Source organism: Leptopilina boulardi, unplaced genomic scaffold (genome assembly GCF_019393585.1).
Source record: "Leptopilina boulardi isolate dan_hultmark-lab unplaced genomic scaffold, ZJU_Lbou_2.1 LbouV2_278, whole genome shotgun sequence".
Classification (NCBI taxonomy): Eukaryota; Metazoa; Arthropoda; class Insecta; order Hymenoptera; family Figitidae; genus Leptopilina; species Leptopilina boulardi.
The window spans coordinates 2,601,359-2,619,638 of NW_026137838.1; the positions used below are offsets into that span (position 1 = coordinate 2,601,359).

The window sequence follows — 18,280 nt, forward strand, 5'->3', positions numbered from 1 at the left end:
TTTTTTTGCTTCGCATTAATTTAAGAGATCACGCGTATTATAAGTGGTCATTCTACGCCGAGAAACCTACAAACGTGAGCCTCTCTTTCCGTAATAGGAAATGTAGATATATTTAAATTGTTAAGGGATTTTTTTTTTTTGCAAAACTTGGAATAAAATTAAAACAAACCCTTATTGTCAGTACTGGTCAAGTCAAAAAACACAGATTTTTTTTTTCGAAATAGACTTGTACAGTTCTGCAAACACGAGGTCACTTGTCAATTCCCTAAATTTTTTTTAAAATCTACAAAACTACATCTATACACTCTATATACTACTTGACATTAATGAATCGCAACTTTAGAATTATGTAAGAAAATGTTATAATAAAAATTGGCAGCGTTTTTTTTGAATTTTACGCACTTATTTATCAATTAATAGATATTACAATATATTTCTATAAAGTTCTAAAATTTTTTTTATTACGATAGACAATTTCGCTTTTGCACCTACGGTAAATAATTTGTTTAAAATTTTCTATTACAATGGAAAGAGAGACTCACCCGGGCCCACGGTTAGTGTAGAGTTAAAATGCCAACAAGAAAATATTTTAATATTTTCACAAGTGCTATTTTTTTTTTTTCCTTTTTTAAGACACGTCTACCAAAAATTGATAGAATTATTATTTTTTTTTTCTATTAAGTATATATTAATATAGCTTATTTCTTTTTATCTCTCTTTTTGTTTATTAATGTACATAACAACATGCGAACAAATTTGTTCGACCTGAATATTTTTTTTTAACTCCATTCTCATTTACGAAATACTATATATTAATGCAATATTCAGTCCTCTGAAATTGCATTCTTTTAAAAATTTTTTTTATTTTCAGTTTCTTCTATAAATTGACCTATAAATCTGATATTGCTTATGTCAATCAAAGCCCCTCAGAGGCGACGATCATTATTATTAAAGCTGGCTGCTTTCTATTTAAGAATCTCTCTCTTTTTTATTTTTTTACGGGAATATCACGATCTATCAAGGGGGATCGAGTAATTCGCGATGATGCGCTCGCGCTGTTAATATTGCTTTCAATTCCGATTCCAATTGTTTTTTCGTTCGTTCATTCATCAATTTACCACCCACAACGGGTTGGGCATTTAATCTTGGTGACTGTAGGTCACTCATCGATTTGCCCGTGTCCTTATTCTCATGACTTCTTGCACGGCGAATCGGCTTTTTCAATGAAAGTATATCCTCTTGACTTTTTTTACGACGTGAACCCTCCTCACCGGGAATCAATGTTGATTCTTGATTCAATGTATAGGTTGAACATGATCCAATTGCTTCTGATGATCTTGTTATATCGAATATACCAGAGCCCCATTCACGCGATAATTTACGACCTATTATCGAGGTCAATTCATTGTTTGGCGAGAGTAATGGACTTTTGCATGCCTGCGAATGATGATGATGATGACTTGATTGTGGTGTGCGTAATGTTGCAAAAGCTGGAAACGATTGTCCTCTTTTTGCTGGACTTCGTGAATATTTAGGTGGTTGTGTACAACTTGCACCTGATAATGATTCACCACGTGGCGGTGCAATTGGACGTAAATTTGCACTACCACCAAAATTTGAACCAGGATATGGCGGCGGTGAATCACCTTCACCATGACTTAATCTACGACCCACTGTTTCCAATGGACTTCGTGCACGAAGATTTGTGCTACTTAATGTAAATTCACGTGGTTTCATTGTATCTAAACTGATTGGCGATAAACCCAATCTTGAACTTGATAAATTTGTCGAACTCGTACATTTCTCGGATCTTTTTGGACTCCTCAACATCAATGGACTCTTACTTCGACTTCGATCACGTCCCTGTTTCTCTTCTTTTTTACCTGCACGCTGTATCTCTTCCTTTGGCGCTGCATCCACCTTCTCTTCCTGTTGCACTCTGTTGAAATAATTTTTTCCAAATTTTTATTTAGCCAATTTTATTTTCCCCTATTTTTTTTTTTTTTGATCTCTATTTAGTTTTTTTTGATATTTTACTTTTTCAGTACCTTCGGATTTCCTGAATCATTTCAAAAAATTGTGCTTTACTTTTGCGACGACGTCGTTGCTCATATTCCTTCTGGAACACAGATGTGGTTTGAAATCGTGTGCAAAATTAATTTTTTTATCAACAATAATTAATTTATATTCTTTATGGAAAAAAGTTAACTTACCCGTTTCACGCTCTTTTGAAATAACGATGTAATTTGTCCCTGACGAACAGTGTGTACCAATTCACGTGCAGCATGATGTGGCGATACCAATTCAACACAATTAATAAATCGATAGAGTTTTTGTGAGAAAAACATGACATTTCGATTTCGCCACATTGATGTTTTTGGACGATGACGTAATTTTGGTAGTGTATATTTGTAAAACAAATGCTCGGCAGCGAGAATAATTGTTCCTAATAGCATTCCCAATCCAAGGAGGCAAAATACACCGGCAACTGATGCAACACCAAGTGGTCGTGGTTGTCCACCGTGCTCGCGATCGATCCCCAATTCACCATCTCGCATGCATGGTAAACCGCCGTACCTGAATTTAAATTAGTCTAATTTAAAGGTTTCCTTTTTTATTTGCTACTCTCGAGATATAAATTTTTTATAACCACTGAATAAATTTTACTATTCTCCATAAAAAAACAAAAAAAAAAGGAAATTTCTATTTTCCGCTAAACAAATTTTTATCTTTTTAAATTAAATTAGAAAATAAATTGTCTTTTTTTTTGAAAGAAATTTTTATATTTTCTAATTCTGTTTTATTTTTTTTAAGGTAATATTGATCTCGTACCATTTTTCCTGCAAGATATCCAAGAATCCATTGCTCGTGTAATTGGCTATTACTTTGGAAATTGTTCCCGTGAGAGGATGTCCTTTAGACAAGGCGATGGCATATGTGTCGGCATTCATGATGGTATCGCCATTTTTTTGCAAACTACAACCATTGTCCGTGCCTCGATAATAATCCAAAATAGGAGTATCAGCTATGAGAATATCAAGACTTCCATTTCTTAGTCTCTCAACACCTTCGGCAACATCAGACAATGAGTATTTAATAATATGCGACCACAATTCTTTATGATATTGTTGCACATAATACTCGGCAGCTGATGCTTTTGGAACTCCAACACGTTGTGATAATAACTGTAACAAAATTTATTTTTGTTAAATATTTTCCAATTCTTAATTATATTTCAAAATCTAATTTTTTTTAAATTAATTTAGAACTTACACTTCGATGAGTGGTGACGGACGAATGAAAAAAGAGACCAGCAATTAAAGCCGCTATATTGGCAGTATAGGAAGCGACAAATATAACGGAAAATCCACCCCAGACGTTGATCAAAAATTTATTAGGCCATGATTTGGGAGCTTTGAATGCAACAAGATGACCACATAGAAGACCCCACATCACCCATAATGCTGAGGCTATTGAAAAATTTTTACTACGCTGTCGTCCCCATGGATTTAAGCCAAATGGACTGAACCATTCATAAACAGCAACTGCAACAGCTGTTATATTTAACGAGGTAAATACCGCTATCCAAAGTTGTGGACTAAATGGCTGTAGAAAGGCAAGTAGTGGAATTTCCGAACGATGTTTTGGCGCTGATAAAAAACTAACGCCACTATAAAAATACGGAGTTGTAAAATCAACCACCTCAGCACGTTTCTTTGATACGCTCAAAGGAGCAAATGCTAATTGAGCATGACCCGTAACAAGTTCGCCAATAACTCCATTCCATGTGCCATCGCGTCCAATTTTTCTTCCAAAAAAGCCATCCTTTACAATATAGAGATTAAAACGAAATTCCAATTCTTTGGACATTTGTGCCAATAAATCAATTGTATAGCCATAGCAACATTTTGTAATTTCATCCTGATGACATGTTAATCCTCTCAAACATTGTCCCTCTTGTAAATTTGTCGCCATTGTAAATGGTGGTGCAAGTGCAGTTACAATACGATACAATGGCATTCCAATTTTTTCACCACCTTGCTCAAGATAAGCTGGCATAATTCCACCACCTGGCCAAATAATTGTATCCAATCGAACACTTTTACCACCCTTGATATTGCCCACTTTGGTCCATCTGAAAAAAAACAATATTTTTATTCCATCCTTAATTGTGCCAAAATATTATTAACTTACTTCAATAGTGTTCTATTTCCAGCAAATGTAACGCCTTGTAAATTTAATAATTGAAATTCAGCTTTATTTTTTGAAATTTCATCCATTGAATTACGTAATTTTGCTGTTAATATTCTCGACATATTTTCACGATATTCATTAAATGTGAATTTTGCTTGACTATGAGCGAGGCATTCAGGTATAAAATAATCCTTTAATTGAGGATCACGAATTCGCGCAAGTTTTGGTTTTAATTGAGCGATTGATTCTTCTAATGCCTGTGATGTTGCACGCAACATACTTGGCAATATATCTTCACCACTCATAAGGCGTCTTGTTGATGCTCTTGAATCATCACCACTTGTCAGATGTAAATTAGAAGGCGTCAATGCAAGCATTCCAACTGGCATAAAATTTTTAGAATTTAATTTTTTATTTATAATTTTCTCATCGTCATTGTCATCAATATTATTAATAAAATGTGCCGATTTATCTTGACGTTTACGTTTAATAAATATTTCGCTTGCCCATCGATATTCATGTAAATGTTGTATGTCATTCGCTAAATTAGGTAATAAATCTAAATTTATTTCGTTATCGGGAACAAGATTAATATTACGTTCCATTGTTTCTAATGGCGGTAAATTATCATTTGTTGTTATTCCAACACGCGATGATGATGATGTGCCATGTAAAATTTGTGAATCAATTAAATTTGGTTCATTTGAACGTAATTCTTCTTTTAAATCGAGCCACAACCACAAAAATCGTCCTGTGAGCATTTCAAATTTACTCGCTGCCATTATTATTTTACGTGCGTTGTATAAATCGCAACCCATTACAAGAACACCGCCACTTCCACCTTCTTCGGATAATCTACGAAGTCTTAGTCTTAATGTTTTGTCGTTGGTTGGAAGATGAATTATCGTTTTGGGTGTTAAATTCATTCGATGTTTCTGTAGAAGATGATGCACGGGAAGTAATGTTGTATCAATGAATAGAGTGAATGCATGCCAATTGGCCTTGTGCATTAAAGCGGCGGCCGCTGCTCCAACTTCCTCTGGACTTGAGCCTAAACGACTTTCAAATCGTGCTTTCTGCCCCTGAAAAAAAATTCCAAATAATATTTTCTGTTTTTTGGTAAAATATATTTTAATTTCTTTTTTGTTGCAACAAACCTGTTGGAGAAAATCGCGATAGGTGAATGGCAGCCAAAGAGTTGGTAAATTGAGAGATGATGCTGCGGATACGAGAAATCTGGCTGCGGGACCACCGCCAATAACAATGCTCAATATTGTCTTGCCATTTTCGATGTCGAGGCAAAATTTATTTAAAAGTGACAATGGATAGGATAATGAATCGGTGACGGGTGTTTCACGTGCTTCAACATATGACAATTCAATGTCCTCCAATGATGCATCAGCTCGTGTCTTCTCCCATGCCGATTGTATATCATTTTTATAATTTGTCGCTGTATGAATAACACGTCCATGTGATTGTGTAAACGATACAACTAAACGCCATGATGACGATCTAAGGCGATTTTTCAATGATCTTACTGATTTGTCACTTTCAGCTGCGCAAGATAATTGCCAACAAATCACAACTCCAATTATTATAATAACAAGTCTTCCCCAAGAGGAGCCGCTCATCTTTCAACCTCCTCTTCTATTTCACCTTCTTCAAATTTTGTAATCTACATTGTCCTCTGCTTTCTGTAGTCTAAAAAACAAATTTTAAATCAAAAAAAATTTCCCTAAAAAGTTAATTAATTACCATGTTTACTCAAGTTGGAAAATATTTTTCCAGAATTAGGACAAAAAATTCAATTACGAAAATTAGCAAGCTAAGCAAAAAAAATTGCATAAACGAAATAATTATCGATTTAATTAGATTCTAAAACAAGTATTAATTAATTTCTATTTTTTTCCCCTTACCTTTGAGAAGAATTAAGGGTTGACGGCGACGAGGGTGACGACGCGTCTAGAGAATACCTCCAAATACCGCGAGGTATGCTTCTGAGGCACGACAACATAATCAAATTAATGATTAAATAAATAACATTAGAATTTGTCCGCAAAAAAAATAAATTTTTTTTCAAACTTCTTGTTTTTGTTTATTGGAAGACAAAAAACAAAAATAAGCCGTCACTTGTTCTCTTGAGAATATCTTGTTCCTTGCGTGACAGCCATTTTCGGGCTCCACCCCATACAAACACCCACCTACGTTCTATACATGTGACGTGAGCGCTTGAACCAACTTAAACGAAACGCAATGACAGAGGGTGCGCTCTTGAAAAATATTTCAAAAAAGAAAGAAAAAAAATTGATGCGCAACAACAATGTTTGTCATATCAATTTTTAATTTTTTTTCGCGAAATAGATTTAAAGGCGTTAAAGTATTTTTTTTTTAATTTTTTGAAACATTTACACGTAATATACAAAACTCGCAAAATATTTTGACACTAATATGGTTTTATAGGTCGAATAATCATCAGGAATCTCTCGTACATAAGATACTTGTGATTGATTTTCTTTTTATGAAAGACACAATAGGGTAAAAGAAAGAAAATGTGTCGCCCTCCCTTCAAACGATTAAGATCAAAAAAGATTTTTAACGAGATAACGCCTCACTTTTTATATATCCATTTTTTTTCTCATTTTGCTTTTATTTGCTTTTTTAATATTTTTTGCTGTAAATTTTTTCTACTTTTATATTCAATTATTTCTTTTTTGCAAAATTTGCATTTTTACAGAGTAAAAAAAAGGAACAATAATCTGTGAGGGAATATAACTTTAGAATTTATTTTTAAAAACAAAAATTTGGTAAATTATATAATTTTTAAATTTTCTATTTATAATATTGAGATTAATTTGTTGAGATGAAAATAAAAAATATTTATATTTATTAATAGCTATTAAATGCTCTTTAAATTGAATTAATAAACGATATTTGAGTAATTATATACAATGTTATCGATATATGAGTATTTATCGTGGACTCTAAGAATATAAATGTGATTTTCTGCAAATATATATGTATCTGTGATTAAAATGTAACAAACAGCAAAACACATCCTTTTAACTACTTTTCATATTTTTATTCTCCGATTGTGATTATATATATATATATGTGAGACGCGAAAATATATACAAGTGCAATATGAAAAGAGCTGACAGATCACGTTTTACTTTCAACATATAATAATTCATGCAGATTTATAAATATTTATAATTACTAAAATTTTCCATATTTTACAATTTAAACATAATTCCATTGAAAACGATTTTTTCTCATGTAATATTATTTTTATAATTTTTTAATATTGACTTATTTAAAAAAAAAATATTTTTTAATTTATTACAATATTTATAATAATTATATTTATTAATATTTTTCTTAATTGTTTATTTAATTTTCAAATTATTTCCATTTTTTTTAATTCTCCCTAATGCATGATTAAAAAAGAAAATTTGTTTATAAATAATATATTGTAAGTTTAATTGTAAACAATTAGTTAATAATAATAATTTTTGTTTACAGATTGGTTTTTGGTGAATTGTCGGCGACTTGAATTTGCCGCTGAACTTGCGTACTAATAAAATCAATGCGACTGAATTGTGGCGAGTGCAGTGAATGGTGTCAGTCAGAACAATTCCTTAAATTAGAGGTATTCTCCTATTTTGCAAAGGAACAAAAGATTGGCAAAAAAATAATGTACAAAAATGCCAGGTCAAGAGGATATTGATCTTTACACGGACAAAGTCCTGTCGAAAACCAGGATATTACTAGAATTGACAAAAGCAATTAAATTGGTAAGGACATGTCTGTACTGCATGATTGGGGGGATATAAGGATTGTAAATTCACTTTATTTTATTTAATTTAAAATTATTTTTTGTTTTTCAAATATCATTTGTGTAATTGAAATTATTCATTTTTATTTTTGCAAATTTTTGCATAAAATGGATTTATAAGTAATTTTTATATCACAAATTTTTTTATTTCATTTTATTTATTTTAATATTTTAATATTTTAATATTGTAATTATTTTACATTTTATATATTTTTTCTTTTTATTTTATAATATTTTGGTTTTTATTTCTTTTTTTTTCCAAATGTCATATATCGATCACTTTTTCTTTGTCATTGTCAAGTTTGAATAAATCGTCATATCTAAATTTACTTTCATTGGTCCATTTCGAAATAAAGTCCTCTAATTTTATATCTTTATATCTTTGACAATTTATTCAATAATCACATATATATATATATATATTCTTAATCTGCTTTATTAAAACTGTGTTTTTTTTCTGTAATTATCAGCTGCTTTCATTTCTTGCCGTCAAATACGCATTTAACTTTATAATACTAACTTATTTCATGAAAAAAAAAAAAATTTATGGAAAGAGAAACTTAGAAAAAGGTCGAGGACTAATCATTATTTTCTCTTCCAATATACATATAGTATTGACATGCCATTGTAGAAAACTTTTTAATTTCATAATCTTTTGTTTTTATTGTTAAAAATTGTTCATTTTAATTAAAATGTCAAGACTTTATCTTGTTACCTTGGGGGAATTTATTATTTTATTTAAAAGTTAATTTTTATATTTTACTATTTGCATTTATTAAAATTTTTATTTCAAATTTTAATGAAAAAAAAAAAAATTATTATTTTTAAATAAATATATAAAAATGATTGAAAATTGATATTTTTGGAAAAATTAGGTTTATGCTCAAAGCCTTCATGGCTCGGTTGTATTGGATGGAGATTCTTGGTTAGTTTATTGGTTAGATCGAGCCTTAAGACATGGTTTACGTATAGAAAGGCATGGATATTGGGGCACGGCACGAGAGCTTAGCCACCAAGATGTCGTTGTTGTAATTCACGCATTAGGAAATGTATTAACATCCATTGGAAAAGGTATTTTTCTCTCTTTCTCTCTCTCTTTCTCTGCATCTGCATTTATAATCAAAGTAGATTTTCTCGCAACTAATTCTCTCCTATATAAATATTAATCGAAACCGCTTGAACTCAAATATGCATTCAAAACAAATTCTTTACAGGATTATATTGATACTCTATTCAAAAAAAAGAAAGAAATATTAATTACAAAATAAGTAATTCAATTGTTACAAATTTTTCTAATCTTAATTATATCAAAAAATATTTTGTAAATTAAATAAAAAAAAATTTATTTTATTTCAGGTCGAGCTTGGCTGTATCATACTTTGAGTGAAGGAAGTTTTGAAAGTTATTTAGCTTGTCTTCTACGAGATACACATACTTTAAAAAAACAGTATTTTCCTCATGCGCTTGTTAGGAATCCTGACAAAACCAATCAGCTCATTAATTTATTAGTTGGTCTAGAAAATCTTTCTTTTACATTGCAATTGGTAAGCAAATATTTTTTTTAATTCCCGCTTTTTAAAAATAATTTCCATACCTGGTGTGTGTCGATAAAAAAAATTATTCTCATTTCAATGCAACGATAAGAAATAAAAATGAGTCATATGTTTTTGTATTTTAAAAAAGAAGCTGGATAATTGCATATTTTTCCATTTAATTTTTATTCTAATTAAATTAGAATAAATAATGAAGTAAAATGAAAAAGAAACATTTTTTAAAAAAAAAATTGAATTTACTTCCTTTTTCATTTTACATTATAAGTAGAAGTATCACCCCCCGGTTACAATTATCACGACTAATAAATAACATCCGTCCTATAATGAAACATAAAGATAAATATGTTTTCGTGACAAGCAAGAGCAATATGTTATCGCAATGTGTACCTTCTTTTTTGAGGATTATATATCGCTGAAAGATTTGCGTGGAAAATTTTGCTAACTATTAATTCATTAATCACATATGTCTCTCATGGACTTTTATCAATATTGTTTCTTTATAACAATAAAACAATAAAAAATGTTTCATATCAACTTGTTATTTTTTTTTAGGATGTTACATATTTGGATATTGTTAATTATATGCCTCAACGTCCTATGAGTGGATCACCATCTGGTACAGCTTTGACATTGCATCTGAGATCATCGAGTTTTTCACCGAGTTTAGTTTCACCCGGTGACAGTGGTGTTGCACTCGATAGCGATATGGATCTTTCAAATGAAACCGATGGCAGTAGTTGTCGAGAGGTAATTTTTCCGAAAATTTTCTAAAAAGTACATTACTTATAGAGAAATTATTTAAATTACAGGATTCGTCAATTGAAGATATTCCAAGATATCGCAACAGCAAATACAAGACAATTTTGAGTAATTGTACAAAAGATATGAAAAATATGGATCGTTCATTTTCATCGAGTGATTCGAGTGAAGATGGAAAAACGACAAAATTTCAAAAAACTTTGGTAACAACAAGTGATATTGTTAATCAAAATTTCCCACAAAAACTCGATGACAATGAAATAATTGGCTCGAGTTTGGATACATTGAAAGATTATTCGTACTATAGTAAAAGTCTCGAGGAGTCAAAGGTTAATAATGATTTTGACAATATTGGCAGTAACAGATACAGCTACTATGGCGATAATGCTTCATACAGTTTCAAAAAAAATATCGATCCACGCAATTCGTATGTCATTAATAATGATACAAATTTATTGGAACTTAGCATGACAATCTCGGACTGTGATAGTACCGAAGCACCGTACAGTATTTTAAATACTATCAATATGGTTGATACCAGCATTCTATCGACATCGAGTTCAGAAACAGTTGTACAACGTCGACAACGTAAAAAGAAACGTGGCGAGGGTAAAAAACGTGTTAGCTTTCACGAGGATATTTTTAAAATGATGAAACTCGATGACGATGAGAATTATGAGGATTTCTCAATGAATTATCGTTCACCTTATCAAAATCAAAAGAAAAAGGATGTTCAACAAGAACGTTATAGTTGGTGCGCCAATGGTGATTCACCATACATTAAAGAGACAATAGACACAAGAAATGCATATTCGGAATATTATTCATCAAGTTCATCGTTAAGTACCCACGATAGTGAAAATGAAAGACGATTAACGACAAAACTTTGCAATCATCCTGTTTGTCAAAAAAATTATCGTTGCACATGTCTCTCAATATCAGAACGCGGTGTACCCGAGGGTCAAGAGGATCCACAAATTAATGCTCGACCAAAAATGGAAATTGATCTCAAGGATAATGAAGCACAGGAAGCCTATATTGTTGAAAAAGAATATGGAAATATTATTGAAGATCCACCAGTTAAATTAGAAATGCCAAATAAATTACCAAATACAAAATCAGATTGGTCAGATGTTGATTCAGTTACAACATGTGATTCAGATGATAGAAAAAATCGTCATTTAGCATCACCACAAAAAAAACGCAATATGACGGCAATTTTATCAGGTGAAAATAGTAAATTACTTATTCCACCTTTACGTCAAGTACCATCAAAAACATCACTATTGAATCGATTTCTTCGTTCAATTACCGAGAGAAAATTTGATGTGAAAAAAAATAAAAAACCAAAATCAAATCAACTTTACATTAAATGCGCAAAAGTTGATCAAGATTCATTTAAAGAATTTAATCGTGAACTCGAAAAGGAAATACAAGATAATCAAGATCCCGATAAACGACGATTTAGCGGTGAAAAAATAAGTTTTCAACAAAAAGAAATTTTTAAACACAGTATTTATAGAGATAAAACAGAACAATTGTACAAGGTTTATAAAGTTCGTAGTTCCTACATGACAAATGGCGAAAGTAAACCAATGCTCGCACTTTTAACTGATAAAACTCTCTATTTAACAAGTTCAAAATCTGATCACACCTATCGAAATCAGTTTGTTATTCCTTATAATGAACTCGATGTTATTATGGTAAGTTGATAAAATTTAATTCAATGACAAAAATTTTGTTAATTTAATTTATTTCAGCTTGGACCGAATGCACAAACAATATTAATATCAAACGCTGACAATGAAATGCAATATTTATTTTCAACTGGAAGTGCTGAAACCACTTGGGAACTTATTGCTCATTTAGAAATGGCTATGAGAAGATCACCATCAAAGCCAAGATTACCAGCAGTCAGAGAATTAAGTTACGATGATATGCATTCATTGAGACATTCTATTTTAGCCGAAACGGCAGTAAATCTAGTAAGTTAAATAAATAACAAAAAAGAACTAATTCATTATATTTTTATAATTTAAAATTTTCTAAAGAAAAATAAAAAACATGTATTTTTTTTTTAAGGAGGAAAAAATTGAGCACTACAATATTATTTACATGGAGGATGAGCATATATCACCGCCAAGTACACCTTGCGGTCCAACAAAAGAGGGAGATTTAATGTTTCGCCCACACACTTATCAATCACAATATCCAAATGCACCAACAAATGCATGGGAGGCGGGATATTTTGTTTTAAAAGGCGGTGTTGTTTATATGTTCACTGATTCTAGTCAAAGACTTCCAAAACGTGCGATTCCATTGAAAGGTGGCCTTTGTCAAGGATGCCGACGAATACCAAATTCACATCGACCACATACATTTGAAATTCTTCTCAAGTCAAATAAATCATTTCAATTTGCTGCACCCGATGAATATGTTGCTTCAGAATGGTTACAAAGTTTTATTCAAAGTGCATCGGGATTATTTGATTCATGCGAAAAACGTGAACCATTGCCATGTAGTTTGGTTGTATCGTCGAGGCATTTAATTGCAATAAATGAAGTTTTTCCAGGAACGCAACGAGGACAAATTTTATCTTGTGCATCGATACAGGATTTAACTGCTCTTCGAATGCCTTTAACGAATCAGTCGTGGTGCGTTTTGGTAAGTTATTTTTTTTCTATTATTCTGTGTTAGAGAAAAATCATTTTTTTTTGGCTTTAATTTTCAAGTTCTATTTTTGTATTTTTCTCTTTAATATTATAATTTTTACTGAAAATGAATTTAGAAAATTAAAATAGCTTTTTCGGAATTGAATTAATATTTTCAGAATTCATTTTTGGTTGGATAAAAAAAAATGCATGTAAATTTTAATTCTTTTTTTTTAAATTAGGAATTTGCGTGTCGTGAAGTTCACGAAAGTAACGGAGATTGGGTAGTTTACTTCACTAACTACGCAGAATTCTGTACTTTTAGAAAAATCTTAGAAACCCTCTGGAACAACGTTCATGAGGTAAATATGGTTTTAATTTTTACTTTTTTTTTTTTACTTAATAGATAGAATTTTTATCTTACTTCTTTACTTTTTGTTAATGAAAATATTTAATAGTTTATTATAATTATAAATTATTAATTTTTCTATTATAATATAAATATTTTTTTGTTAATATTATGAAAAAATGGTCATTAAAAATTGTAAATTATATAAATAATAAAATTAATTACAGGAGGATTTTCCAGTGATAACAATTCAGCCTGAAGATAAACTTAATCAGCGATGTACGGAAGTTAGTAAAGACTTAGAAAATGCCTGGCAATATTTGTTACCTATAGCACCTGAATAGTGGTTAGTAAATGGTACATTAAAACAGCATAATCAGTCCTTTATTCCTATTGTCGATAGTTGCAAAGGTATTCTTGAAAAATCTAAATCATTTATTGCAATGAAAAAGCAAATGCTATCTTATCAGCTTTTCAAGATCGTCTAGCAATGTTCTTAAAGTTCACAAAATTCACATGATTCGAATTTATTTTCCACGAATATATTTTCAGTAAACAATAAATGGAAAATTTCTATAAAGGAACATAATAATTGATAAAAATTAATTTAATTTTTAAATAACACTATATTATAAAAAATTTATTTTTAATATTTTTAAAAACAATGTGAAAATTTTGAACTTTATGAATCATTGTTAAGTACCAAATATTATAACGTTTGGATCAGTTATTTTCATTGACAAGAAAATAATAAACTAGTAGAATAAAAAAAAAGAAAACCGATAAATACTCAATGCAACTCTGCTAGAGATTAAAATGATAATTTTTTTCGACTGAAATAACACTTAAGCAAGTGCAATAATTTTTTGAAATATTTGCTAATAAGTACACAACACTGTTATTACCACTCACAATTATAGAAACAACTAATATATATATATTATATATATCTATAATTGAAACTAATGTGAAACTAATTATGTGAGTGTCTGTATATTCGCATTTACCAAAGATTATATATATATATTAGTGAAAAATATAAAATGCGACCTAATTTTTAAATTCATTATAAAACCGCCTTTATTATCAAATTAAAATCAAGAAAAAATAGTACTTTCAAAGTATTTAAAAAATTTAGTTTCTTTAGCTAATTTTTATTAGTCATTGTTTATTGTAAAAAAAAGATAAATATTTGTTTGACTTGTGGTGCTTTGCTTAAGATTCGCATAATAATTAATTATTAAATGTTGTAATTATTATTAAGTATACACATAAGAATCAATTAGCTTTATTTCAATTCTTTATTAATGAAAAATTTCATCATAAATTACTTTTGTATAAAATACTTTATATAATATATAAATATATTTTCTCGCATTTTAGATGCATATTTTTTTTCTAGTAATTTCGAAAGAGTAGAGAAATTTGTATTATTTGTAAAAAAAAAAAAAATTTAATTTCCTTTATTATATTTGTTGCTTATGCCACGTAATTGTGACGATAAAATGAATTGTGATAGAATTAATAGTAAATAATTTAATTATGAACTGATTTTTATGAATAATACATTCCAAAAAATGAAGTTTTGTGCAAATATTGTTTTAGCGATTCGAACAAGGTATAAATTTTATACTGCTGAAAAGAAATACTTGCTAATATTATGCCTTTGTACTTATCGCGTACAGTCTACAAAAATTGTAGCTCTTCATCCCCCAAACAAAATGTAATACTTATACGGAAATTAATAAAAATTACTTCAATGAATTAGTTGACTTTTTTTTAAAATTCTAACTTTTATTTAGCTTTTTGTGTATAATAAATGTTTTTAAAAAAATTTATAGTAATAAAGAAAATATATTTTAATACCTAATTTATTGATTATGAGAATCCCACCAAGATGGAATAAAATGTCCTTGAGAACTTCTATTCTTTTTTCTTAAAACTTTAGCTATATCAACTTTTGGATATTTTGCTTTGATTGCTTCCATATCTGGATTAGGGAAATTGCGTAAAATGCATGCAACTTGATTTTCCTCGTAACTGAAAAGAAAAAAAAATATTACAAATAGTAATTTTTCTTAGGAAAATTCAAATAAAAGTTCAAAACATACTTTCTAAATTTTCGCCTTTGATTATGAAATTTCTCCTGATATAATCTCAAGAATTTTGCTACTGCTATGCCTCTATTACTATGTATATGTTCTTTTTTCCATTTTGTATTGACAAATTTCGGAATTGAATATTGACGAAAACGATAAACAAATGGTATGCCTGTAAGAAAAATTCAAAAATTATAAAATTGTATTAAAAAATAAAAGAAACAAAATTTTAATTAATACCAACCAATTGCATTTCTCACGACATTTGCTGGTCTTTCGCCTGATTTTCCAGTTTCAAGTAAATGATAAGCTTTATTTCTTTCTCGAACAACAGTTTCTAAATTTTCCATACTTATTTCAATTTTATCCATTCGTTCATCATTGGGAAAAATTTCATATTTTATTTTATACAATTCTTCCATTGTTAATAACATATTTCGTTCCTTTAGCAAAATATACCTAAAATATTTTTCTCTAGTAAAATTTAGAAAATAATTTAATAAAAATATTTTTTTTTTTTTAATGAATTACCATAATTTATGAAGATCTTCATTACTCTTTATTCTTAATTCATCAAGTTTCCATGCACGTCCAACTTGTACTTTACGTTTTCCCCAATTTTTTTCATCATCAAAAAATTCCATTAAATTTTTTGCATCATTATGCTTTGACGTTGTATGTATAAAAGAAGATTTATTAAAAGATCTAAAAATAATGTAAAATATTTTACTAAACAATAAAACTAACCTCTAAATTTTTTATTACAGTATTAATCCAATTTTTGATAAGAAAGATGAAATATTAAATTAAAGAAAAAATATACCATGCGAGAATAAATTTAACAGTAAAAATAAATAGTAAAATAAATAAATAAAGCAAAAAAAAACAATTGTTACATGAGTAACATGTGAAAATACTTCTTTTAAATAAGTGTTTCTTCTAATGACAATAATTATAATTTATATACTTACATCAAATTACAAGTAGGGATTGCAACTGATATTGTTTCAGTTTTAATAGATAAATTTGTTAATAATTTAACTACATTATTTAATTTACTACCGTATATCACTTTAGTTAACGCCGCCATTTTTATTGACTTTGATTTCAAGTTGGTACTACTAGCTCTTGTTTTTTTTAAATTGTCCGTCAGATGGCGAAATTATCGATTTTTTCGTTTTACAATATTGGTAAAATAATTACCGGTATAATAATATTACCGGTAAAATGACATATAACCTAAAAAAAATATTTAACACAACATGTCTTGTATAAAAGTAGTAAGTAAATAAACATTTTACATAAAAAATAATAATTTTTATAATAATAATTTAATAAATTTATTTTATAATTTTTATTATTACAGTCAGTTCCACAAATTGATTTTTCAAGTACATCCAGATCATCAAATGATGATTTATTATCTATTCAAAATAAATATAATGAATTAATAAAAGCTGCAAAAAAAGTTTTTGGTAGTGGTTGGAGCCATTCAGTAACAAATAGTACAATTGGTAAGATATTTATATATATAATAGTCTAAATCAAAATAATGTTTTGTTTTTCATAACCTGTAAATAATTTTTTTTAGATTTCATTGATCAAAATGGAACAAATTTCTCAGTGGGATGTTATTCATCATTAAAAGTGATACTGCCTAATGGAATATTTCACGAAGATTCCGGTTATTCTAACATAGAAGGAACGACAAAAGGATTATCCATTGAAAAAGCAAGAGTAGTAAGTATTTTCAATTACATTTTTCTTTAAATAAATATTTTCACCTATTTTTTTTGTTTGTTTTACAGACTTCAATGACGAATGCTCTTGCCAAAGTTTTATCCTGTTTTACGGAAATGGATAGAGAATTAGAAAATTTCAATCAAACATTAAATGTTTCTGCTATTCCAAAAACAAAATTTCCATTAAAGCGGCCAATTTCACCACCACCACCGCCAGCTCAATCAACACCTAAAGTCTCAAGAGGTCCTGCTATTTTTGATATGACAACATTTAAAGAACCCGAATCACATTCTAAAGCTGTAAAAGAAAATGTTATTGATTTCAACGATATTTTTGACTCTGTTCCAACATTAGGTTCTTCTGTTACCACCTGTGAGTATTATTATTTATTTTAACAATTCTCTAATTGAAATAGCAATTAATTAAAAAAAAAAAAAAATCTTTTTTCAAAGCTGTAACTCTAACAGAAGAGGAAATGCGTCTTGAAAGATTACGTAAACAGCGTGAAAAACAAGAAGAATATAAAAGAATAATGAGAGAGAAAGAAGAAAAACGAAAATTTGAATTACAAAAGCCAAATTCTAAATTTTAAGTTAAAATTCAAGTTTATAAATTCGAATGAAAACTTGTAAAGATAATGTTAAATTGTATAGATTTATTTATTATTTAAGACTTTTTTTTTTGTTTTCCATGAATATTCTGGAAAAATATTCATGCAGTGTATAAAAGTTTATAGAAATAGGATTCATTAAAAATTATTATTATGCCTGAAAAAAATAAAGTTCCTAAAAGTTTGTAATTAAAAAAAAAAACACTTATTCATCATCGTCATTATAAATTACGATTTAACCCTTTTTTTCAAAGAAAATATAATTAAACAAAAAATAAAAATTTCTCTACATTGAATAATAAATTTTACAATATATTTTCATAAATAGAGAATATTAAATTCTCTCATTGATTTATTAATTAATTACGATAAGCTACAAGCACTTTTCATATTTTTTTTTTTTTTTTTTTTTTTTTTTTTTCATTTAAATTCATTTTTTCGTCCTTCCCGCATTCATCGGTATTAATTTTTAATAATTTAATAATAA

The 18,280-nt window shown here is 28.8% G+C and overlaps 4 protein-coding genes across 6 annotated transcripts; 2 read left to right on the forward strand and 2 right to left on the reverse strand.

The window, feature by feature from the left end:
• Positions 1 to 698: 698 nt before the first annotated feature.
• LOC127281913 (uncharacterized) lies at positions 699 to 6,511 on the reverse strand. 2 transcript variants are annotated; one of them, XM_051305895.1, is made up of 8 exons: positions 6,111 to 6,511; positions 5,352 to 5,895; positions 4,195 to 5,276; positions 3,274 to 4,135; positions 2,833 to 3,185; positions 2,214 to 2,577; positions 2,049 to 2,116; positions 699 to 1,939 (listed from the first exon to the last, which is right to left on the reverse strand). In XM_051305895.1, exons 2-8 carry the CDS (start codon positions 5,823 to 5,825, stop codon positions 1,018 to 1,020), a joined length of 4,125 nt encoding a protein of 1,374 aa, XP_051161852.1. In that variant the 5' UTR covers positions 5,826 to 5,895; positions 6,111 to 6,511; the 3' UTR covers positions 699 to 1,017. The 2 variants fall into 2 exon arrangements, with proteins under 2 accessions (XP_051161852.1, XP_051161850.1); XM_051305893.1 differs by having other exon boundaries at positions 2,049 to 2,119; positions 6,111 to 6,510.
• Positions 6,512 to 7,716: 1,205 nt separating this feature from the next.
• On the forward strand, positions 7,717 to 15,105 carry LOC127281914 (uncharacterized). Of its 2 annotated transcripts, XM_051305896.1 has the most exons (9): positions 7,717 to 7,988; positions 8,905 to 9,100; positions 9,386 to 9,573; positions 10,135 to 10,329; positions 10,392 to 12,044; positions 12,102 to 12,326; positions 12,424 to 13,005; positions 13,235 to 13,354; positions 13,569 to 15,105. In XM_051305896.1, exons 1-9 carry the CDS (start codon positions 7,899 to 7,901, stop codon positions 13,683 to 13,685), a joined length of 3,366 nt encoding a protein of 1,121 aa, XP_051161853.1. In that variant the 5' UTR covers positions 7,717 to 7,898; the 3' UTR covers positions 13,686 to 15,105. The 2 variants fall into 2 exon arrangements, with proteins under 2 accessions (XP_051161853.1, XP_051161854.1); XM_051305897.1 differs by lacking the exon at positions 8,905 to 9,100.
• Positions 15,106 to 15,109: 4 nt separating this feature from the next.
• On the reverse strand, positions 15,110 to 16,576 carry LOC127281916 (39S ribosomal protein L47, mitochondrial). Its single transcript, XM_051305899.1, has 5 exons — positions 16,412 to 16,576; positions 15,972 to 16,145; positions 15,685 to 15,899; positions 15,453 to 15,612; positions 15,110 to 15,381 (listed from the first exon to the last, which is right to left on the reverse strand). The coding sequence occupies exons 1-5, from the start codon at positions 16,528 to 16,530 to the stop codon at positions 15,213 to 15,215; spliced, it is 837 nt and encodes a 278-aa protein (XP_051161856.1). The 5' UTR covers positions 16,531 to 16,576; the 3' UTR covers positions 15,110 to 15,212.
• Positions 16,577 to 16,600: 24 nt separating this feature from the next.
• LOC127281917 (DNA repair protein RAD52 homolog) lies at positions 16,601 to 17,927 on the forward strand. Its single transcript, XM_051305900.1, has 5 exons — positions 16,601 to 16,720; positions 16,807 to 16,954; positions 17,032 to 17,180; positions 17,249 to 17,555; positions 17,636 to 17,927. The coding sequence occupies exons 1-5, from the start codon at positions 16,703 to 16,705 to the stop codon at positions 17,773 to 17,775; spliced, it is 762 nt and encodes a 253-aa protein (XP_051161857.1). The 5' UTR covers positions 16,601 to 16,702; the 3' UTR covers positions 17,776 to 17,927.
• Positions 17,928 to 18,280: the final 353 nt, after the last annotated feature.